This window comes from Bison bison, unplaced genomic scaffold (genome assembly GCF_000754665.1).
Source record: "Bison bison bison isolate TAMUID 2011002044 unplaced genomic scaffold, Bison_UMD1.0 scf7180017864452, whole genome shotgun sequence".
Taxonomy (NCBI): Eukaryota; Metazoa; Chordata; class Mammalia; order Artiodactyla; family Bovidae; genus Bison; species Bison bison.
Window position 1 is genome coordinate 3,406,389 of NW_011495014.1, and position 24,717 is coordinate 3,431,105.

A 24,717-nucleotide genomic window follows, 5' to 3' on the forward strand; every position below is an offset into this window, starting at 1 on the left:
AGGGTAGTATGCAGATTGTATCCACTTAATTTGGACACATTATCTGTCAGTCTGTTCTCCCTTGTTTCTCCTTTTTTCATATTCCTTTGCTCTTTCCTTCCAGTTTCTCCTTTTCCTCCCCCAACCCTTCAGTTTAGTTCAGTCGCTCAGTTGTGTCCGACTTTTTGTGACCCCATGAACCACAACACGCCAGGCCTCCCTGTCCATCACCGACTCCCAGAGTCCACCCAAACCCATATCCACTGAGTTGGTGATGCCATCCAACCATCTCATCCTCTGTCATCCCCTTCTCCTCCTGCCCTCAATCTTTCCCAGCATCAGGGTCTGTTCAAATGAGTCAGCTCTTCACATCAGGTGGCCAAAGTATTGGAGATTCAGCTTCAACATCAGTCCTGGGTGTTCATCTCCTTTAGGATGGACTGGTTGGATCTCCTTGCAGTCCAAGGGACTCTCAAGAGTCTTCTCCAACACCACAGTTCAAAAGCATCAATTCTTCTGCGCTCAGCTTTCTTTATAGTCCAACTCTCACATCCATACATGACCGCTGGAGAAACCATAGCCTTGACTAGACTGACCCTTGTTGACAAAGTAATGTCTCTGCTTTTTATATGCTGTCTAGGTTGGTCATAACTTTCCTTCCAAGGAGTAAGTGTCTTTTAATTTCATGGCTGCAGTCACCATCTGCAGTGATTTTGGAGCCCAGAAAAATAAAGTCAGCCACTATTTCCACTGTTTCCCCCAACCCTTAAATGTAGCTTTTTCTCTGGCCTTCTTTATTTCACTATTGGTGAATTCTTTTGTAACGCAAGACTGTCAAACGTTCATCTCTAGCATAGAGCTTTCCCTAATTTTCAGTCCTATATATCTTTTTCCCTGGAGAAGGAAATGGCAACCCTCTCCAGTATTCTTGACTGGAGAATCCCATGGTCAGGAGAGCCAGGCAGGCTACAGTCCACAGGGTCCCAAAGTAGGACACAACTTAGCAACTAAACCACCATATATCTTTTTACTCATGAGAACTCACCTTGGAAATCCTTCTAGCATCTCAAATTTGTCATGGCCAAAATGGAACATCCCATCTCCAATCTATCTTTCTTTCTATATTTCCTGCTTTTGTTATAGGCATCACTTTACCCATCCACCTCCTCTTTTTCCCTTTCGTTCACAAAGTCCTCTTTGATCTCAATTCCTTGAGTCTCTTGAGTCAGCCCTCTTCATTCTTCCTGTTTCCTTCAGTGATTTGGTACACATTACCTTTGCTGGTGCCGAGGAATTTGTGATTTTTCAAAAATATAAATATGATTATGGTCCTTCCTTAAAGTCATTCAGTACTTTCCATTCCATTCATTCAGGACAAAATTGGTAGAGTCCAAGTTTACTGTGTGAGCTGATCTTTAACTGACCTTCTGGCCTTACCTCCTGCCCTTTCCTGCTTGTGGCTTCCATTTCTGCTGTACTCAAGGACTGATCACATCTTTTCTTGCTCTTAGGCCTTTGCCCCTCCATTCCCTGTCTCTCCTCTCTCTTTTGTCCACCAGCCTAAAAATTGCTTATGGCTGGATGATATCTCTGGGAAATTCTCCCTAACATTTCTCCTCATCTTCCACATGCTTTCATAGTCTCCATCATATCACACTGCTTCAGTGCCTGTTGAAGTGCCATCATTCTTATTGGCCTCTGCTCCTTGAAGCTTACCTTTAAGGTATCTTTCCTTTCATAGCCGTAGCCCAGCACAACATTTGATAGAGTTAAAATGACATAACCACAATTGGGTGGTTCTAAAACTCCTTATATCTTAAAGTGATGTTAAAAGCTTAAGAGATCATTTTAATTTTTACATGATACCGTTGAAGCAACCGAGCTGAGAAATATTGGAATCTCAGTTTTATGGGCAATAAACATCATAACCCCCACTCCAGTACTCTTGCCTGGAAACTCCCATGGACAGAGGAGCCTGGTGGGCTGCAGTCCATGGGTCACTCAGAGTCGGAGACGACTGAGCGACTTCACTTTCACTTTTCACTTTCATGCATTGGAGAAGGAGATGGCAACCCATTCCAGTGTTCTTGCCTGGAGAATCCCAGGGATGGGGGAGCCTGGTGGGCTGCCGTCTATGGGGTCACACACAGTCGGACACGACTGAAGTGACTTAGCAGCAGCAGCAAAACATCATAACTGAGGTATCTTTTGGAACCGAAGTGTCCATTCTATACTGAAAACATATAGAGCAGTCCAATTAGAAACTATATCAAACTAAGTTTGCAGGTTCTGCCTATTTTCTTTATCCAACTTAAAATTTCTTGTTAAAGACTGGAAAATCCATCTTAGAACTTGGTTTTCTTATTTTAAATCTAGCGATAACTTTGGAAAAGAATTTAATTAAATAAAGTGCTAGCTTTTACTTCTATAAATGGCGTTTTCCTTAAAATATGTTTAGGATTAGGAGCACAGGCATTTTCCTTGCCCCTTTGCCCCTGCTAATTACTTGCTGACTATAATGGTGCATGGTGTGTAATCACGTACTGAACCCTTCACATTACATTTTTTTAAGCATTGTGAAGAAAGTCCATCTTCACTGTGATTCAGGCTGTAGTCAATTTCTTCTATTACATTTTGTTTCTTCTGCTTCTGGTGGCCTGTATTAGAATTTGGTAAACATACTGCTTTGTTCTTAGGGTCATCTACAAGCAGGATTTTATCACACCAAATACTGGTTGTATAATTCAATGATCTCTATCGCCTCTTTAGAGACACTTCAAATGAAACTTACTGCCTTTTTTTTTTTTTGCTACTAGATTTTATGTTTGCGTGAGCTATGAAAAATAGCCTTTATATAACATTATCTTAATTTTCCAGTCTTTATTGGTTATGTCAAATTCACAAGTACTATCAGGTGTGCAGATTTGGGAGGATGCCGGTTTACTTGGTGGTGAAGCTGCTTTATCATTTTAATTGATTTATATGAAGTTCAGATTGTTGATGAACTTCTTAAAAACCACGATTTTAGATGTGTCTCTGACAGTACCTGTCAGTGTACTTTTGTTTTCTTCTGGATTACCCCTTTCTTTACAATCAGTTTAATGAAGTCCTTTGGCCTCACGGTTATTGAACTAAAATTCTTTTTAAACTCAAAATATATTTATAAAACCTATGCATGTTAAATGGTAGATAGTAGCCAGAGTTAACACATAATGTATTTTTTACTGGAGAGAAATCTCTAATATTTTATAAACCCAATAGATTACAGTTAACGATAGCAATTGTCTCCCAAGTGTAATTTTTTGAGGCCAAGATATCTTTGACTGTTATTAACCATAAGAGTGTGTTGTTTACAGCTTTTGTTCAGTTGTTGTCTGAGTGAGTGAAGTGAACCATGCCTATAGGGATGAATAGCTACTAATACCATCTATCATTTCTGTTTACAGGGATTACAATTTAAGGAACCTTCTTGCCAGCAAATCTATGATAAAAAATATACATAACAGAGGAAACTGTAACTATTATTTGTCAAGTGACAAGCTTTTAATGTCAGAATGGCTCACCTAAAACGATTAGTAAAACTGCATCTTAAAAGACATTACCATAAAAAATTCTGGAAGCTTGGTGCAGTAGTTTTTTTCTTTATAATATTTTTGATTTTAATGCAAAGAGAAGTAAGTGTTCAGTATTCCAAAGAGGAATCAAGGATGGAAAGGAACATGAAAAACAAAAACAAGATGTTTGATTTAATGATAGAAGCTGTAAACAATATTAAAGATGCAATGCCAAAAATGCAAATAGGAGCACCTGTCAGGCAAAACATTGATGCTGGTGAGAGACCCTGTTTGCAAGGATATTATACAGCAGCAGAATTGAAACCTGTTCTTGACCGCCCACCTCAGGATTCTAACGCACCTGGTGCTTCTGGTAAAGCATTCAAAACAACCAATTTAAGTGCTGAAGAGCAGAAGGAAAAAGAACGTGGAGAAGCAAAACACTGTTTTAACGCTTTTGCAAGTGACAGGATTTCTTTACACCGAGATCTTGGACCAGACACTCGACCTCCTGAGTATGTTGAAGCATATTAATTGTTTAGTATTTATCTCGAGGGTTTGCCTGGAAGGGGCGTTAGTTAAGGTGATACTTGTTCTTTAGCCACTTTGAAGCAAAGAATTCGCAAATACCGATTGTTTAATCTGTTTCAGTGATTTTTTGCTTATTATTATTGAGGGTAGATTTCTGTATCTATGATTGGTGAGGCATTGCATATATGAAAAATTACCATCTTAGAAATTAGGAAACAGAATTCTAGATCTGACCTCTATAGAAACACAAGGAAATCCTTTATTCTTAAAAGCTTTAGTTTTCTCATCTATTAAGCAGGAAATATGGGGTGGATTTTATGGGAAATGTGGGAGGTGGAAGAGTTATTTCTGTTCTTCTCTGTGTTGCTATAGAATAGAAATATTAAAAATGTGCCAAGATTTTGGAGCTATTAGATAATGATACTTTATGAGCTAAATCACAGACTCTGTGGCTACTTTTAGTGCTATAATTATATTTCAGAATGCCCTGTGTTTTGTAACCTTTCTTTTAAGAGCCAATATTGTCATAATTACTAATTCAACTGCAATTCTTTCTCTGGGGTATTGTTGAACAAGTTCTTGTATTTATTGAGTTTTCTCCCTTTAGCTTCTGAAAGGCCAGAATTGCTTTTTATTGTTACTTTGTTTACATGTTTATCTCAAATATATTTTGCGTAACATTCTCCCACCCCAGATTCTTCTGTGCTGACTCTTTGTTCTTAGTTAACTGTTTTGTTATCTTTGAGGTAGTATTCAAATACTCTGTTTGGACTGAAATGGTGAAAACGAATTTCAGCACTTTCAGGCAATCTGTAGGTTTGTTAAAAGTACAAGCTAGACAAACTGTAAACAGTGCCTGCATATTTTGCTTTCTAGTTAAAAGAGAATTAAATTTATAAGTGTGGCTGAAGAAATGTACTTTGGTAGACTTAGGTCTATTGCTGTCTTCATATTTTTCTGGATCTGTTATCATGAATACCTGGTCCTACTATGAGTCCCTCAATACTGAAGCTGTGTAAATTAGATTTCTGTTGCTCTATTCTAATGCATATTATTCAGGGTTAAATTGCTTATTATTTTAAATGAATGTGTGAAAAAACAAATAAGTGGAAAATATTCTAGCTGTTCTAACAGGGCACCGGATAGTTCCTTTTTTATGCTGATAGGTTAAAATGCAGTATGGCACTTTACTGATTTTGGAAGAAGTGTTGATTGAAAAGTAATCCCCATCACAAATCAAGAAGCATGCTTTTTGTTCTTTGACATGATAAAATGAGCTTAAGATAAGCCTTTTCCCCAGTATAGCATTGAGAATCTATAGAAATATTCGATAATGTTAATCAATAAGTAAGTGCAAAATAGCTAAACAGACAAACTTTTTTTGGACAGTAATGCATACTTAGAACTGTGAAGGGTTGAAGATTTAATATTTCCATAGTTTTAACTTATATCAGCAATAAAAACATTTTCTGAAGAATTGCTAATCTTTTACATGCTCATTAGAAATATGGATCTTGTTTCTCCCAAAGCCAGATGGTCTTGTGCCTGATAACTTAAGCACATTTCTATATGCCAACTTTTTCAAATGGTTTGACTGGGAATCTGTAATTACTTTGGCAAGTCATTTTAATTTCACTACTTTAAATGACATGTGAAACAACTTTTAAAGCATAAATTGAGCATGCTAATTGTTTCAAAATAAATGAGGTTTATGAAATCATATTGTGAAATTTTATTATCATTTGCATTAACAATACTTTTACTTGATATTAGTACTTATCAGTTAGGTAAATAAACCCTAGTTTAAACTGAAAGTCTTATGAGATTAAAGAGATAACATTTCACTAGTGTGAATTTTTGTAAAGTTTCCTACTTTAAATCTTCAAAAACTTTTTATATTTCTTAACTAATACTATATTAGTTAGTCACATGGCAAATAAATATAGGGAACTTTTTTTTTTTTAATCTCAAAGCTTCCTCCCCCAAATGCTTATAAGACAAAAAATAAGGTTTTCTCTTTTCTTAAAAAAAATACTACAGTATGAAGTTTTTCATAATTTTTACTTATACTTTGTTGTTTTATAAAACTTCATGTATTAAAAATACAAACTTACATTTCGCTATTTGTTTCTGTGTGATTTTAACTCAAGGATAGATAAATTGGTTGGTTGTGTGTTTGGACTTTATTTTCATGAGTAGATGAGTAGTTTATCCAAAATTCACTTTAGAACAAGTCGTTTGTTTTCATCTACCAGTGCGGATGAATGCGATTATTTTCTTCTGGCTATACATATATGTCACACTTTAAAATCACGACAGTCCTAGAGAGCAAAATCACTTTCGTGCAGAACCTTCCTCCTCTTTTCCTACTCGGTGGTATTGACACCCTCTCAATAGTTTACCCCTAATCTAATTCCTTCATCACTACAAATGTTTCAACCTAAAGATCTCTCAGAAAAGGATCTGAAACACATTCATACTGATGTATGGTTATAAAAGTAGTAATTAGTGAGAGTTTGTAGAATATGTCTTTTAGGGTGGCTGCTTCCCCAGGCCTCTAGTACCATCGTGGGGGCTCTGGTTTTCCCATCAGCCCTGGCAGAGCAATGGAAGTGTGCTGGGCTCTTATCTCCATGAGTGACAATGATTTACTTCCCTATCTTTGGATTTGACCAGCACTGTTTGATAGTTCACACACTATTTATAGTGGTATTTGACCGTGTGGGAGGATTTCGTAGCCCGTTTTCTAAAAGTGTACAACCTTTTATGGTTATCAAAGATCCAGTTGTTTTATCTTTACCATAAACCACACATATTTTATGTCCCAGGTTCACTCTGTCTGATTTTACTGTGTTTTGAGGCCTCTCCTATGTGTTATTTCATTTGATCCTCACCTCACCTCAGCTGGGGAAGGACTGTGGTCATCTCTAGTCTCAAAGGCTGGAGATTGTATAGACCCACCCACATCCCAATGGGTTCATGTGAAGATTATTTTCCTTGAGGGTGACATTGCTATAAAAATGAATTCAAGATCTGTTTATAACTAATGTTTTTTAGCAAATGAGTAGGATCACTCATCAGTCATAAGCCACCTAGGGTCTCTCTCCTTACTGGAGCAAAATCTTTAACACAGCAAGTCATGTGATATATGGTAGGTACTTAACAACTTTTTGCTTCTGATGATCATTATAAGAAAATAGGCTTTGTCGAAAGCGAATTTTTTTTCCCTTTTGGTTCAGGTACAGGTTAAGGAAATTGATTAAACAGAAAATATTACATACTTAGCAAATATCTAATTTAAGATAATCTCTACAAAGATGAGTATTAATTTAATAAAGCTGCACTGTTAAAAATTGCAAATATAAAGAGAAAGGCATCATTTCTACAATGAAAGAAAAAAAACTTTTTTTTTTTTTTTTAATTTGAGCAGTTAACACTTATTTGCCATTTTACAGTTTGGCTCACTTCTAGGTTATTTTTCTTATCTAAAATGTTATTTATATTTAAAGTTATATTGTTGAGAAAGCTTACAAGAGCATGTTTTAATCCATGACATGTGATCAATATCAGCAGACATGATCTCTAGGTGAGTGGTCTATTTGTAAAACTTTTGTTTCAATCTGTTTGCCTTTATATAGCATTAAGATCATCTTACATAGAAATAAACTATGCACCAGCATTTCTACTGTGTTAAAGATTAAAACAATGATAATTTTAGCAATGGTATAGCTGTGAAATAATGTAATAAAATTCATTATCGTTCTTCTACTTTGACTTTTTCTAGATGTATTGAACAAAAATTTAAGCGCTGTCCTCCCCTGCCCACCACCAGTGTCATAATAGTTTTTCATAATGAAGCATGGTCCACGCTGCTTAGAACTGTCTACAGCGTGCTGTACTCTTCACCTGCCATACTGCTGAAGGAGATCATTTTGGTGGATGATGCTAGTGTAGATGGTAAGAAAGCACACGCAAATTAGATTATTTCCTGAGTAAATCCATGTGGTGTTGTCCAAAGTCTTTTTGGTTGTATTTACTCTCTGTATGCCACCTCAGAGCCTGAATAGAGTGTCTTGGATGCTGTGTATGATGGGTAGAAGGAGAACCCAAGGATGTCCATAGATATTTTGGAGTTTATAAATGTGTGAAACACCATTATTTATATTTTTGTAGTCCTCAGTGTGAGATTTTTTTCTTTTAAAGACATGATTAGGAGCACATACTTGTGCCTTGAGTTAGGCTGCCTTGGTTTGAATCCCATTTCTGGTCCTAACAAGCTATGCAACTTGGGCAAGTTACTTAACCCCCTTATACTCAGTTTTTCTGTCTGTAAAATAGGGAAAATGTTATATTTCATCAAATTTATTGTAAGATACATTATTAGTGTATGTATCATTAGAAAAAAAGACCCTTACAGTCAATTAAACTAACATACCATTGATTATAAAAAGTATATAATTGTATGGTTTAGAATTGAAGAAATATATTAGTATACAACTCCTAGGGTTGTTTTAAAGATTAGATGAATTAATATAAATAATACATTAATAAATAATATAAAAGAGTAGTTAAAAATTACTGAGGAGTTACCACATCCTGTTTTATTTTTGGTTCTTTTAAATATTCTAATACCACTTACAAAGCTAGCTAAAATCGTTAATGAATTTTCACTTCAGTTTACAAGTCAATAGTCAGTTGCTAAGTTACACATTGTCAGTTGGACTCACAGGATAATTGGACAAATACTCTAATTTGCTGAATTTTCAAACATTACAAATATTTTAGGTATCAAACAGGTACAGATTATTTCAATGAATGCAAAGTTTATTCCTGAATGAGCCCAAGTTTGGAACTAGATTTCTTAAACTCAAATTCCAGCTTTTTGGAAACACTAGTGAGCAGTTTCCTTATCCGTAAAATGATGATGACATTCTTCCATCAAATTCAAGCACCATCTATTATTAGGTAAATCATTACTTTATGGGGCTTACTCTGGTGGTGAAGATGGTAAAGAATCTGCCTGCAATTCAGGAGGCCTGGGTTTGACCCCTGGGTTGGAAAGATCCCCTGGAGAGAGGAATGGTTACCCACCCACTCCAGTATTCTTGCCTGGAGAATCCCAGGGAAGGGGGAGCCTGGCGGGCTGCCATCTATGGGGTCGCACAGAGTTGGACATGACTGAAGCGACTTAGCAGCAGCAGCAGAGCCACAAACACTTTCGCTTTTTTTTTTCCATTGCTATAGACCATGAGGAGGAAAAAAGTTGCCTATTATGTCATATGTCATCAATTAATTATAAGATATATCCAGATTTTAGACATGGTAGTAAGTGGATAAAGCACAAAATTATTAACTTGGTTTATTTAAATATTTCTACATACAAGTCTAGACATCCCTATGGTTTCAAAATAAAACTAAACTAAAATAGCCCAAGTGAATAGAGGTTATATTATTGAGCTAAATTAACATCCAGATGGAATAGGATTGCTCATCATCAGAGATCTTTGACTTAGCTATAAAACCTATCCACCAAATAGAGAAGCTTTATTATTCAAGTTCCCTGGATTCAAGTTACATTATATCCAGATTTCTGATTTGAATCTTTAATCCTCTGAGCCAGGTTGCTTCACCATCTGATTGTAATCAGTTGGTTTATTTATTGCTTGATTTGTTCTGTATTTTTCTAATTCTTTGTATCTATTGGGACCAAAGTCCATGGATTTTTAAGTGATATCTGATTAAGTTCTCTTGTGTGTTTTACATAAAAAAAAAGAAAAATCCAGAACTTTATTTTAGAAATCTTTTGCTTTGGTTTCTTGAACTCTTTTCTCAGATAATTTTTATTTTGTTGATTTTTGAAGAAGTCGGACAACAGGGACACAGTAAGGCTACATCTAGTAAGCCTTCAGTTGAAAGTAACTTATATTATTTAATTGCACAGCAAGATTAATAGTGAAAGGAAATCAGAATAAAGGATGATATCCATTTATAATCTTTCTGTTTCAACCATTTTAATCTTTTCTTTCCTAATCACTATCTAAATAAATATATAATGTTTATATAATTATACCCATGAAAGAAATCCAGTTTTGAAATCTGACATTTTCACATCACATTGTTATTAGCCTGTTTCTGTTACCTTCAAAACTTACTTTTAATGACAGTAATGAACCAGATACGTTTTGCTTAACCATACAATTTGTTTACCCTTTAGTCTTACTATAACATGATATTGCAATAGATATCCTTATGCTTATGTTATTTTCCTTTTTTTGAATTATATCTTTAGATTAGTCTGGAATGGCAGGGCTATTTGGTTAAAGTGTCTGAATTTTTTTTTTTTTGTAATTCTTTATAGCAATCAACAATAGATTTGGAAATATTTTCTTGACAAAGCGCTATCTTTGCATAGTAGTGTAATTGTCTTATTGGATTCAGTCAGAGAACTATCCAAGGAGTACCCACTGTAGAAAATGTATCCCTAGTTATGGTAAAGGAACTTGTGAAGTAGAAACCATAGTCCCTGACTTCAATTTGCTCGATGGAAAAGCATGAATATGTGGGTTATCAATTAACAGATAGCTAAAACCCAGTGACACCAAACAAAATATAATGAGCGTTTCCAAAGCATAGACCATGTGCTAGTTTTGTTGTTATTTAGTTGCTAAGTTGTGTCCAACTCTTTGTGATCCCCGTGGGCTATAGGCTACCAGGCTTCTCTCTGTTCATAGGATGTCCCAGGCAAGAATACTGGAGTGGATCGCCATTTCCTTCTCTAGGGGATCTTCCTGACCCAGGCATAAAACCTGGGTCTTCTTCATTGTAGGTGAATTCCTTACTGTCTGAGCCACCAGGAAAGCCCAATGTGCTAGTTAGTCCCTGTCTTAAATATTTTATTTGTATAACTGATCTTTCATTGTATCCTCCCAACAGTCCCCTATGAGGGTAAATCCTATTATTCTCATTTTATAGATAAAGAAAGCGAGGTACAGAAAGGTAAAATAACTGGCCTAAGTTCACATAGCTAAAAGTAATGGTGCTATATATCAGACCCAGGAAATTTGACTTCATGGTTTTGTGTTTTTAAATTCATAAAATTAGGAGTGTGGATGGGGGTTAAATTTAAAAGGCAGGTAAGAATTTACAGGAAATTCAAAAGTTGTGGGTGAATAAAATTTCTTAACTTGTGAACAGTGAGAGGGTTTATTGAAGGAATCTGTAGTGACTCCATTTAAAAAATCGATTCCTGTAAAGATATTTGAAATGTTTCTATTTTATAAGTTTCTGCTTTGAGAATTTATCATTAAAGCAGAAATATCTATGGTTATATTTTTTTAAGACAAATTACAATCCTACTTGTCTTTCAGAGAATTAATTTTGAGGTACTTAGAAGGTGTTAAAAAAGTTAATCTGTTACTCTGAGATAGTAATGTTTAGATAACACTTACTTTTCCCCAAATGTTATTCCTAGACTCTTACCTCTTTCATGAATGTTTAAGCTTTAAATAAGCAACTATCCTTTCTGAACCACAGGAGAATTAAAAAAAATGTGCATAATTACAGATAAAGTCACCTCCAATTGCTTCTGAAATCTGGCAGAAGCAAACATCTACCCAGGAGGCTTCCGGGCATTCTCAATATTCCCAAGTCTTTTTGAGTCTGTGTGATGGCCCAAGAAGGCCACGTGAAGAACTACATGATATATTCAACAAAAAATCGAGCATTTAATGTGAAAAAAAACAGGCCTAAGGAGTTGTTTAAAAATATGGACAACACTTGAGTAACTTGACTGACATTTGTTTCTTTTACCTATTATTTTAACTCTTGCATAGTATGTATGTCATCCAAATAGGAATACTGAGATCTTAAATTACACACCCATAACTCAGATTTTCCCTGCTTATAACCTCATTACTGATTTGCATGCCCTTTTCTTCCTTCATATTTTTATTGGAAAAAATCTGTGTCAGGAGATTCTAGAGCTTTCAAAATTTTTTTGCTGACTCTTTGTAGAAATATTCACAAACTACTGTAGCCCTGCATTTTTCTACTTGTATTTTTCTCAAGATTTTGGTCTTAAAGTTATTTTGACCACTGACTAAATGTCAGAGAATTTTTTTGAGACTTCACATTTTTCTATAAATTTCCAGATTTAAATACCAATTTTAAAAAGAATTTAAAAAATTTTAAAAAGAGAATCAAATATCTTTTTGGCCAAATTCAGTTTCTTTCTTTCCTTTGTCTCTCTTCTCTGGCCTCTAAATGAGTGTTCTTAACTCCTGGGGTCTATTCCATTTGAAGTCTCTCACTCCTCCCAAACACATTGTATTTATTGACATGATACGGACAGGATGTCTATGTGTTATAATGTCATGCATTATAATCATCCAAAAGTTAAGGTTTGTATATGTAGTTTTTTCAGTAGAGTTAAAGATGTAATATTTTTTATCTTAAGGGGTGGATGTGTACAACTGTTAAGATTATACACACAGAGGAATCATTGCCTTGTGCTTTCTTTAGCTTTCATGTTACATGTGAAATAAACTTAGAAATGAGTTAATCTTGATTTTTTTTCTCTTACAGAGTACTTGCATGATAAACTAGAGGAATATATAAAACAATTTTCTATTGTAAAAATAGTCAGACAAAAAGAGAGAAAAGGTCTGATCACTGCAAGGTTGCTAGGAGCAACAGTAGCAACAGCTGAAACGCTCACATTTTTAGATGCTCACTGTAAGTATGCACAGAGAAACACAGTTGTACCATTTTCCCTCTCCCTCCCTCTAATTCAAAAGGTAAGGAAAGCTTTTCTTTAAATGCCTAATAGCATTTTCTTCAACATCGCTTCCAACTGGTGAGTATAGCAGTGATAGCACAAGCAGATTATAGCTCTGGGTAGGAAATTCCTTTCACTTATTTAAAGATCTTACCTCCTTTGTATTTGAGGTTCTTTAACTTTATGTCTTCCAGTGACCACCTTCCCCAGTGAGTTATCCATGCCTGGAACAGTTTTTCAGATGCTTGTTTTGTATTTAAAAAAAAAAAAAAGTGTTTTTCCTTATCATTCTTGATTATTACACTTTAAAGTGAGTGAAAGTTTTGTTTCTTTTCTTTCCCCTTCAAAGATTCATAAAGTCCTTCTTGTGCCAAATGAAAGGTGTCCCTTCATAGCTTCCTGTGTATTTCCCATGAATGTTGTTAGTTTTTGTTTGTTTTTGTTGCTGCTGGGGTTTTTTTTCTTTGTATTTTAATTTTTTCTCCAGCATCAATGATTGTAAATACAGTAGTTGAAGACTATTTTTAGAGTCAATGTTTAATGTTCACCATAGATATTACTTAAATGTCACATAGTCCCTGGAGCTCCAAGCTTCCTGAGTTTTACTCTGTGTATGAGTGTTTAGCTTTGGATTGGCCAGCCCTCAGGTGCTGTTTGACCAAGCAAATGGTTTTAAGCACACACTAATTGTTACAGAAGGGCTTTTGGATTTGCTTGAGTCTCTTTAGAGCTTTCACATCCGGTATTCTCTCAATACCGGGCATTTAAGAAAAGTCTAAAGGTAATCCAAGAGAGGTGTTTTCAAAAGGAAATGGCTCCTTCTCCAGTATTCCTTCTCCTGTTCCAAAATTACAGTAATATCAGACTGGGCATTCTTCCCCTCCAGGCAGATTTGTCTGAGGGTCCTCCTGGGCCATGACTGCGGACGGCTGGATGATGAAAAGTCCTGAGTAGAACTGCACATGCCATATCCCCTGAAGTCTGTGTGCGATGTGAGAGCCTGGCCTGGGGCCAGAATCCGACCTTTTGTGCCACACCTTCATCCCCTGTCGTTAGTGCTGAGTTGGTTTGAATGGTTCTTTTCCAATTGCTAAAATCAGAATATTCTGATTCCTTTACTTATTTTCTCCTACAACCCTGTCAGATAAATGAAGATTTCCATTTCTATACCTTACTCAAAGAGACAAGTTTAAGTAAATCAGAATATTTTTGGAGCTGCTGCTGCTGCTAAGTCACTTCAGTCGTGTCCGACTCTGTGTGACCCCATAGATGGCAGCGCACCAGGCTCCCCCGTCCCTGGGATAGCAAAAAGTCACCCTTGATTCATAGTCCATTTTAAAGAGAAATACACAGTGTGAAACTTAAATATATCAGTATCATTTTACTTCCATTCTAAGGTTCAAAAAATGTCACTCCCTCCCCATCAAAGTCACTCCTTAGCTATGCTTAATCTTGCCTGCTTTTTTTTTTTTCATCCTACCCTTATCTCATTACAAGAAACCTTTAAGAAATCTCCCTTATATAAATGTTCAAAATAATAATAATGACTTAGATATTCTCATTTCTCTGCAAACTCTCTTCCAAAATACAAAAAGAAAAAAAAAAAAACCTGGAGTGTTTTGTTGAATTGATTAAAGCTGTATTCTTTCCAGGTGAGTGTTTCTACGGTTGGTTAGAACCTTTGTTGGCCAGAATAGCTGAGAACTACACTGCTGTCGTGAGCCCAGATATTGCATCCATAGATTTGAACACGTTTGAATTCAACAAACCTTCTCCTTATGGAAGTAACCATAACCGTGGGAATTTTGACTGGAGCCTTTCATTTGGCTGGGAAACACTTCCCGATCATGAGAAGCAAAGAAGGAAGGATGAGACATATCCAATCAAGTAAGACGATTGCTCTCAAAGTCTTATACATAGTCAGTTGTTTGAATGTCTATGCATTCTTTGTTTTTTACAGTAATTTCCACCAAGGTGATTCACACTAACAAAAATAAAGAATATTCTGTATGGAAGGAATAAAAAAGTACTTTATTTATGGACTTGCTTATACACAATTTACCTAGTAGTTAGTAGAATTAAGTGAGCTCTATGTCTTCCTTATAATCATTACTTAAGAATCTTTAAGTTTAGTTAAAAGACAAAATAATTTTGCTCTGCTAGGGAAGGATACTTACCAGTTCCTCCCCATCCCCCAGAACTTGACTTTGAAGATTGCATTTTTAGTTTTTATTAATCTGTATAAAGCCTTGAAATTGTGATCTCTCTTTATTTGTAAATTTGATTCAGTTGCTCTTAAAATAGTTCTTTTTTTCTTATTTGGTTGTGTAACAAAGTTTGACAATGGATTATTTTTCAGAACACCCACTTTTGCAGGAGGCCTTTTTTCCATATCAAAAGACTATTTTGAATATATTGGAACTTATGATGAAGAAATGGAAATTTGGGGAGGTGAAAATATAGAAATGTCTTTCAGAGTAAGTTTATAAATATAGCTCACATACTAAACAATGAAACATATATTTCTAGTTGGCTGATACAGATTATCATAGATGTATGTAGTCTTTACTTTTTGTGCTTTCTTAAATTGTTAGAAATTTTAGAATCAATATATTTTCTTTTAAAATGTAGCTTATTATATTTATTCATATTTATTCATTGCTGCCAGTGTAACAAGAGGAATCAGTTAAATGATTGTGTCCAGGCACTAACACCAATTAATGCACTTGTAGCTACTGAATTCCAGCCAAGATAAATATAATTAAATCTAGTGCTTCAGGAAATTGGTTGACTATCAAGGGAGTCAGAATGGAAAGACATTTACATATAATTTTAAAGAACATTGAATTTAACTCTTTGGATTAAATGAGCTTTTTTTCTATACATATTAAAAGTTAATATGAGAAATAAAACAAAGGTTTTAGATCTCTACATGTATGTATTTGATTTCATAAGTTCATTTTTTTCAATAGCTTTGTCATTCATTTCTCATCACTTAGGCTGGAATGTAGTAGAAAAAGAACTGAACTAACAGTTGGAAGTTTTGAGTTTTGGCTCTGGTTTCATCATATAATGGCAATGATTATCTTAGCCAAGTTTGAGTGGCCTAAGGGCAGGGGTCTTATTTTATTCATTTGAGTATTCCCAGCTCCCAGCACATGTTGAATCTCAAGCACAGTTGAACTGAACACATCACTAAGCTTTCTCACTTGCTTAAAAGAGAGAATGTGATCACAGCCCTAATGTTAGCACCTACTATTAAACATGATGTTTAGATTTTTCATTTATGGCAGAACAGATTGTCAAGACATCTAAGTGAGCAGGTACTGATTTAGCGATTTGCCATTTTATTTAGAGTTAAAGCAAATAAGGTTTTTTGACCCTCTTAAATGGCATGATATTTTTTAATATATATAATGACAAAGTTTAATAGGTTGTGTTTTGGAAAAATGACTGTCTGGAATCGTTTTCTTGATCACAAAATTGAATGTTCAAGAGGTAGAGTTTGGGCCCACTTACTCCAAATCTGCTGTGGAAGTCAAATGCAGAAGAGCCATTGGTCTTCTGTGAATACTAGAGAACTTGCATATTTTTTGACCAAAAAAAAAAGAAATTTCAGAATTTATTTTTATGAGTGATCTGAAATCACTATTCTGTTAACGTAATTTCTGAAAATATGTTTACTTTTTTGGTCTCTAGTGTCTGTACTGCCTAATGCTAGTTCTTTAAGAACTTAAGTTGAATTGGCAGGGAACAGAGAAAGCTGTAAAGAGAGATAAAAGAGAAAGCTGTTTGTAAAGCTGTAATAAATCTCTTGTTTTTATTAGTATCTTAAAGGTGAACTTAAAAGCAACACTTTGATTTTCCTAAAATACTGTAAATTTAAACAAATATCATTAATTATCAGGTATGGCAATGTGGTGGGCAGTTGGAGATTATGCCTTGCTCTGTTGTTGGACATGTTTTTCGCAGCAAAAGCCCTCATACCTTCCCAAAAGGCACTCAGGTGATTGCTCGCAACCAAGTTCGCCTTGCAGAAGTCTGGATGGATGAATACAAGGAAATATTCTATAGGAGAAACACGGATGCAGCAAAAATTGTTAAACAAGTAAGTTAGAACTAACAATTAACGATAAAAATCCACAGCAAGTTCACATGTCCTTGGATTTGTTTGAGTCAACTCAAGTATAAAACATTTTTTAAGGAATTATTTTTGAAGCTGGTCTTTTTAACTCAAAAATGTATAACTAACTGATGCCAGTTTTCTCTCTCTACACTCTCTCTCTCTTTTTTTTTTTAAGTCAAATAAACTGCATTTAAAACCTGAGGCAATATATAGCAGAAACCAATGCAATATTGTAAAGCAATTTCTTCCAATTAAAAAAAATAATTTTTTAAATTGAGGCATTCTACTTGATGTTACTTTTTTTTAACGTGAAAGATATTTAGTTTTTGTGACTGCTTTGGTTCAGTATTTTACTTAATGAAAATAAGATTAAGTGGAACTGCTTTCAACTGGTTTTAGGTGATGTGATTAACTCCTGAATCAAGGTGCTAAGTGGCATTTTGAATTAGAGAGACAGTGTCAGATGTGGCAGAATGAACCAAGATATCAAGCTTTTTTGTTTCCAGTTCTGGCTCCACTTTCTGGAAGGGTGACTTTGGCAAAGCCCCTTGACACTATAAAATGGTCATGGTACTTTATAGGGTGATTGGCAGGTTGACCAGACATGGAGTGTATGCTCCACCACATTTCTTCTCTCTCCTTCCCTGTCTTGATATAAAATACTTACCTGTCTCCCAAAACAGCTGTGAAATAAGGAAATAAGTACTAACAAAGGCATGGCACTATGGTTATTATTGACCTGTCCTAGATAAAAGCTCTGTAGAATCATCATGCCTAATACATTTAGAATTGAGTCCCAACAGTTTCAATATTGGGTGTGGTAACTAAACTAGACAGTTAAAGGACATGCTTTGGTAAATGGCATCCAATTCTTTGTAAGAAACCGTGCCAGTTCGTAAGGAAGTATATATTGGGATTAAAGGGCATCAGCACCTCGGATGTCATAAAGATCTGGGCCCCTCATTTGTCTTTTTCTCTGGTCTCTGGTATCTCCCTATAACATGTCAGTACCAAGCAATATCAGAGCAGTACTGGACTGGATTGCTAGCCCTTCACCCGCGGCCACCGACACAAGTGGGGTAGTTTGTATACTGTATAAGGTACTTGGCTAAGCAGGCGAGTGGATACTACATACCGCTTATGATTTGTCACCCACAAAGTGGCAAGTGACCTAGAAAACCCATTTTTACCTAGGGCAAATAGACCTACATGATAAAATACATAAGCTACCCAGAAGTCCTTTAGAGTTTCCTACCTTTTGCTAAGACCCCTCCCTGGGTTCAAAACATTGAAGTTGGCACAGAAAATATTTTTGTTAGTTGAACTGATAAGCTTGAGTATTTACTTTTACACATATCTAGGTACTCATAATTTTTCTTTAAAATTTTGCCTGTATCAAATACCTTTTCAGTTTAGAAGTGCTTTTAAAAAATATTTTCTTATTCCTTTTTAAATAAGATAAAGGGAAATAAAATACAGTTGATTAAAAACTTGACTTTTTCTACTAAAACATTGTTATTGTTAGGATATAATTAGGAGATATTATTAGGAGTAAGCAGCACCCTTAAAACTAGAAAAAAATATTCCTAAAGTATAAAAATTATTATTATCTTTGTGGTCTTGACTGGAGAAGAGATATAAATTACATGGTACACTGGCGCTGTTTCTCACACCTCACTTATAGACCACTTTAGTGTATAAAACTGGGATACATTTCGAATGTCCCACTACCATTTTTTGCTTTCAGCATTTCATTTAGGATCTCTGTCCCATGAAAGAGGTTTGTGGCACAAAGGAAGAATAAAATAGCACAAGGCCAGCACTGCAGTGGCCCTTGATTCTCTTTGAAGCCAGAAGTGAGCGGCCAGGCGTACTTGTTGCCCGAATGAATGGTGACTGTAGTTAAACTGCATATTACATTTTGACCCAGAATTTCTTTTTTTTAAAGACCTAATGTAAATACAAATAATAGCATTTGAAGTACTTCATCAGTGGTGTTTTAATTATGCATTCCCCTTCACTTCTCATCTTCCTCCAGAAATCATTTGGTGATCTTTCAAAAAGATTTGAAATAAAGCACCGCCTTCAGTGTAAAAATTTTACGTGGTATCTGAACAATATTTATCCAGAAGTGTATGTGCCAGACCTTAATCCTGTTATATCTGGATATGTGAGTATTTTCCTGTTCCTTTTTATTTGGTATACTCTTTGCCACCAATATTTATGTGGTTCAAGGAAAAATGCTGTAATACTTTCTGGTTTATTGCTTTTGAGAGTTTTACATTAACACCACTTTCAGAAATTAGTTGAGAAAATATATAAACCACGTAGATTTTTTTAAAATTTATAACTTGAAAATTTCCCTTTAGATTAAAAGTGTTGGTCGGCCTCTATGTCTGGATGTTGGAGAGAATAACCAAGGAGGCAAACCATTGATTCTGTACACGTGTCATGGACTTGGGGGAAATCAGGTGAGCATTGCACGAAAAATCCTGCCTTCTGTTTAGTACCTGCAACCACAAGTAAGTTCTTGCATGTCTTTCAGAACCCATATATCAATTTCATGTTCAGGTAAACTGGTATGTGAAATACTTTTAGAGTAAGTTGGGCAATTAATATTGAAGTTGCAGAGTACTTTATTTTGATTTTCACTCTACCTCTGAAAACAGTTTGAGGTTGCTTACCCATTCAGTAGAAAGGCAAATGAGAATATAATAGAATAATGCCATCTGAAATAAAAACCAAAACAAAAACAGGATCTTCTGTGTGAACCTTTAAGGTTGCATGACTATTAGCATGGTGATTTTGCTAAATTATACATAAAGGCTATATTTTACTGGATTAGACAGCAAATAACATCATGTTCATACTGTACTTTTGTGGGCTACAATATTATCTCAACAGATTTTTTAAAAAATATGTATGTTCTTGATTCTTCTTGATTGGTGACATCTTTGCTTGTTACTACCCTTTTCTCTGTTTTACTAATTAAGACTAAAATGTCATATGTCACTATGGATAGAGAACATATTAAAATATTATTTCTAGGTTTTAGCTTCCTTTTCTAGCCTTTTACAAGTTAATTCCTGGAAGATTAGACTCTCTCTCCGTTGTTAATTCAACAAATTCACTAAGTGACCCCTGCATACCAGGTACACTGCTGGGTTCAAGCAATTTAGATTCCAGCTCCTTCAGGAAATAGCTGTTTCAAAACTGGCATTTACAGTCAGGATGGTAAGGTCTGGGATAAAGCTTTGAGTGCTCTGAGGGTATGGAGGAGGGCATCAGAATTAGGGTGTCCATACATTTGCCTGGGAAAGGTGACATTTGGGAACATTTTTTGAAAGGTACACGTAAGGGTTAGTGAAATAGCTGGTGGGAGTGAGAACAGATTGTCCTCAGGAGAGGAGCTGGTATGTCTTTTGGGGGAGGGCAGGATTGCAAGTGTTTTGGTATAGAGTCCAAGATGTGCATAGAGGATTTTCATGGTATTATTAATGAATACTCATGATGCCCTGTGTTAACAGGATGGAACTTTGATGATATCAGTTTTAAGAAGAAAGGGCCAGTTTATCTCCCAGTCCATATACTTCCATGTTTTTTTCTACTCAGCCTCAGTTTAATTCAGTTCCAATGCTTACTCATCCAAACCAATCAGTCTACTTACTGAAGGTAGATGATGCTGATGCCCAAAAGCTATAGGTAGGGAATAAGATCCATTGCTTGATGGTTAGATATAATTATGAAATAGGATGGAGATACACATAGATATATACAGACTTACATGTATATACATATACATAGATGTATGAGTATATATCTTCCTATTTTGAAATTTCCCTACACACCATATTTTAAAAGAAAAAAATAATTATACAAATAGTTGCCTTTTTTTGAAAATAACACAGGACTATCCAAGTAAAAATTAAGGTTTGGAGCAATGAGAAATATTTCCTCATTTGTAAAAATCTTACCATTAAATGTGTGTGTGTGTGCTCAGTTGTGTCTGACTGCTTTGTGACCCCGTGGACTGCAGCTGCCAACCTCCTCTATCCATGGAATTTTCCAGGCGAGAATACTGAAGTGGGTTGCCATTTCCTTCTTCAGGGTACCTTCCCAATCTGGTGATCAACCCGTGTCTCTTAAGTCTCCTGCATTGGTAGGCAGGTTCTTTACCACTAAGTGTAAATATTTATAAATTTATTTCAGGGTTCCTATAGCATTACATCTATTTACCATAAAAATTGAAGATATATTTTATACACTGTTCTGTTTTTCTCCTATCATTGCCATAAAGATATTTTTATAGTTCTGTCTCTAAAATAATTTTTAAATTATGAATATCATGGGGCATCTTTTAGAAATTTTGGAATGGTTAAATAATTCACATATTCTTTCAACAAGTATTTGTTTGACAGTCTATAAAGTAAGTCACATCCTTATAGTAGTGAAGAAGACCAAGTCTCTGTCTTGTGAAGTTTGTATTCTAAAAGGAAAGGAAAAAATAGATATGTAATTTTAGGTATAAATAAAAATAGGGTAGGGAAATAATGTGTGTGTGGGGTTAGTTATTTTTGGAGATTCAGGAAGACCACTTTGAGAAGGTGACCTTAGCCTGGAGGCCTGTAGGAGTTAGGAGAGGAACCATGTCCTAGGAAGAGAGCATCTCGGCAGAGGGACCCAAAGCCAGCGGCCCAGTGGCAGGTAAATGGAGCGGGCACAAAGCCAGTGTGGCTGGAGTAGAGTTAGAGTGGTCTAGGAAAAGAGGGTGGAAAATGAGGTCAGAGACGTGGATTAGGGGCCTGGTCATACAGGACTTCACTGGCCATGTTAAGATCATGGATTTAATCCCAGTGTGACAGAAGCCATCTGAGGGTTTTGAGTGGAAGAATAATATTTTCTGGTTTATATTTTAAGATAACTGGTTTCTATTGCCCTGACATGGCCATTGATTTTATTTTGATTTATTTCCTTTAAATGTTATTTTCAGTCAAGCACTGCATTTAAACTAGTTTAGGAATTGTGGTTCCTTGAGTGGTAGATGTTTCTGAGATATCATCTAACTTAGTCATTTCCTCAGGCTTCCTTCTACTCTCTTGACAGATAATGATGTTTTTTGTAGCAGAAAACTCCATTGTAGTGGTATTTAACTATGCCAAATGAAAAACAAGTATTTTGATTATGTGAATAAATCGACTAAATACTGTTGTAGTGCAGAGTGCAGTTTAATCCCTTACCACTTTGTTACACAAGCCCTTGCTTCTTCCCCTTTCTCTTCCGGTGCTTTTGTCCTGGTTCTAAGATAAAGTCTCTCCAGTGTTCTCAGCTAGCTAATTGCATACTCTTTGGCTAAGTATCTTCAACTATTTTCCATTCCTTATAACTTCCCTTTTAATGTTTTTTTAAAAAACATTATGAGTGAAGTAAAGTACTGGTCAGCCCTTCTCATCATCTTTGAGGTCCTAAAGTTTATCTTTTTTAAAGCACAGACAGAATGTTGTTTTCCTGATCTAAACCCATTTTCTTTCAATCTGAAGAAAGAAAGTCTTCCTTCTTTCCATCTGAAGAGCTTTCAGTCTCCATCTGAAGAGCTATCAGTTATAAAAATGACTGATACTATATTTGTGGAAGGAGATAAATTAAGCATGAGGCTAAGGCCAGGGGAACTCAAGATTAATTCAGCTAATGTTTGTGGAGTGCCTACTCTAATACACATAAAGGGTTTAGAACAGTCCCTGCCTAGCACATAATAAGGGCTCAATAAATATTAGTGCTAAGACTAATTACTTCCCTATTGAAAATCAATTATGTTCACTCATTTTCTCTTTGGAATGTCAACATTATGAAATATTTGATTTATAATGGATGTCATTACTAGATACACTGCCTGACTTTGGTCTACAGTGAAGTCAGCTAGCTACACCATAATTCTAATAGAGTGCTGTGGAAGTTGTCTCTGATGACTCTGGGAACCCTGAGGAGAGTGTAAGTTTGTGCACAGGACAAGTTCAGGGAAAACTAAAGAAGGAAGGTAATATTGGAGTTGACTTTTGAAGCATCAAAGGGAGTTAGCTAGGCAGAAAAGCATCCAGGGAGGTATTCCAGGGAGAGCACTGTAAAGCAGTCTTGGAGTTGTGGATACACACGTCCTGCCTTGGTAGGATTATGTGAAAGGAGCAGTGCATAACTGGGACCGTGGTTGATGTAAGATTGAAAGTGGAAGATTTCACAGACCAGTTAAGAAGTATGGGCTTTATCTTAGCAACAGTAGTGATTCACTTAAGCAGGGAACGTAAGGGATCAAATCCATGTTACAAAAGACAAACCGGCAGCAGATTGGATTGTGTTATAGGAGTGGAAGTTGGAGGCACATGTGGAGGTGTTGCAGTAGAGATTTTGAGTGCCTGAACAAGAGAAATGAGGGTGTGGAAGTAAGGATGGGTAGGATGGTAGCATCTGAGAGGAAGATTTAGGAAGACTAAGGAGCCAATTAATTGGATATGTGGAGAGAGAGAAGCATCAATAATAGTAACAACAGCTAAAAATGAATTGAATGCTTACCACATCCAGTTACTGGTCTAAACGTTTTACACATATTAACCTATTTATAGTCATAACCCTATGTGTGCACTTGTGTGCTAAGCAGTTTTAGTCGTGTCCAGCTATTTATGACCCTATGGACTGTAGCCCACCAGACTCCTCTGTCCGTGGGATTCTCCAGGCAAGAATACTTGCCATGCCCTTTTCAGACCCAGAGATAGAACCATGTCTCTTACCTCTCCTGCATTGGAAGGTAAGTTCTTTGCCATTAGCGCCACCTAGGAACTATTAAATTACCTTTTACAGGCAAAGGAACTGAGGCATGAAAAACTGCCTCCCCCCCTTTTTTTTTTGGTCCATGGAATGAGGGTTGCAGGATCTTAATTCCCCAGCCAGGGACTTAACCTGGGCCACTGCAGTGAAAGTGCCTAACCACTGGACCATCAGGGAATTCCCAAGAGTATGTTTAAATACTACTAGTTTAAATGAAAGTACTATTAATTGAGATGAATAAGAGGGAAGGAACACTTGGGGGGAGAAAAAGGAATGATGGGCTTGCTAAAAGTTTCCAGGCTCTTTTCTATGGCATACCTGTTCTAGTCTCCATCCTACCTAGAATCCAATTTCTGACATGGGGAGGAAGATAGTACCTTCTTAATTAAGTAACTATTGGTGATAGGCTGGAGAAAGGACATAATCTTTTCTGTTCCCCAAACTCAGTTTGTAATTATGATACCTATTTTTCAGTGAGTTGCTGATTTTTTTTTTTTTTTTACTGACAGTTTTGCAACTGAGGATATAGGGTGCTTTTGTCAATAACAGCATTCTTCCTTTCACAGTACTTTGAATATTCTGCCCAACATGAAATTCGGCATAACATCCAGAAGGAATTATGTCTTCATGCTGCGCTAGGTGCTGTTCAGCTGAAGGCATGTGCCTACAAAGGTCACAAAACAGTTGCCACTGGAGAACAGATATGGGAGATCCAGAAGGTACCTCCTTGCAGTTAATTCACCCCTCTATATAATTATTCTGAGTAGCTCTATTGCTTATCTGGGAAAATATATGAAACAGTACATTAATATTATCCATCAGAATTTCTTTGTCTTTGTTAACTTTGTCATTATGTATCTCTACCTTATGTTAAGAAAGAAGGTATCAATGAATTAAATACTCTTAGAGCAGAATGGTTGTAAAATGTCTTAGAGCAT

The 24,717-nt window shown here is 35.8% G+C and overlaps 1 protein-coding gene across 1 annotated transcript in view; it reads left to right on the top strand.

Moving 5' to 3' along the window:
- Window positions 1–2,790: 2,790 nt before the first annotated feature.
- Window positions 2,791–24,717, top strand: part of GALNT3 (polypeptide N-acetylgalactosaminyltransferase 3) — a 23,632-nt gene continuing 1,705 nt past the window's right edge. Inside the window, exons 1-9 of the mRNA XM_010858944.1 lie at window positions 2,791–4,048; window positions 7,849–8,021; window positions 12,648–12,797; window positions 14,493–14,727; window positions 15,200–15,317; window positions 16,748–16,948; window positions 19,005–19,136; window positions 19,336–19,437; window positions 24,346–24,498. Coding sequence (XP_010857246.1) covers window positions 3,534–4,048; window positions 7,849–8,021; window positions 12,648–12,797; window positions 14,493–14,727; window positions 15,200–15,317; window positions 16,748–16,948; window positions 19,005–19,136; window positions 19,336–19,437; window positions 24,346–24,498 — 1,779 coding nt within the window. The 5' untranslated portion in view covers window positions 2,791–3,533. The remainder of the gene's footprint in view (window positions 4,049–7,848; window positions 8,022–12,647; window positions 12,798–14,492; window positions 14,728–15,199; window positions 15,318–16,747; window positions 16,949–19,004; window positions 19,137–19,335; window positions 19,438–24,345; window positions 24,499–24,717) is intronic.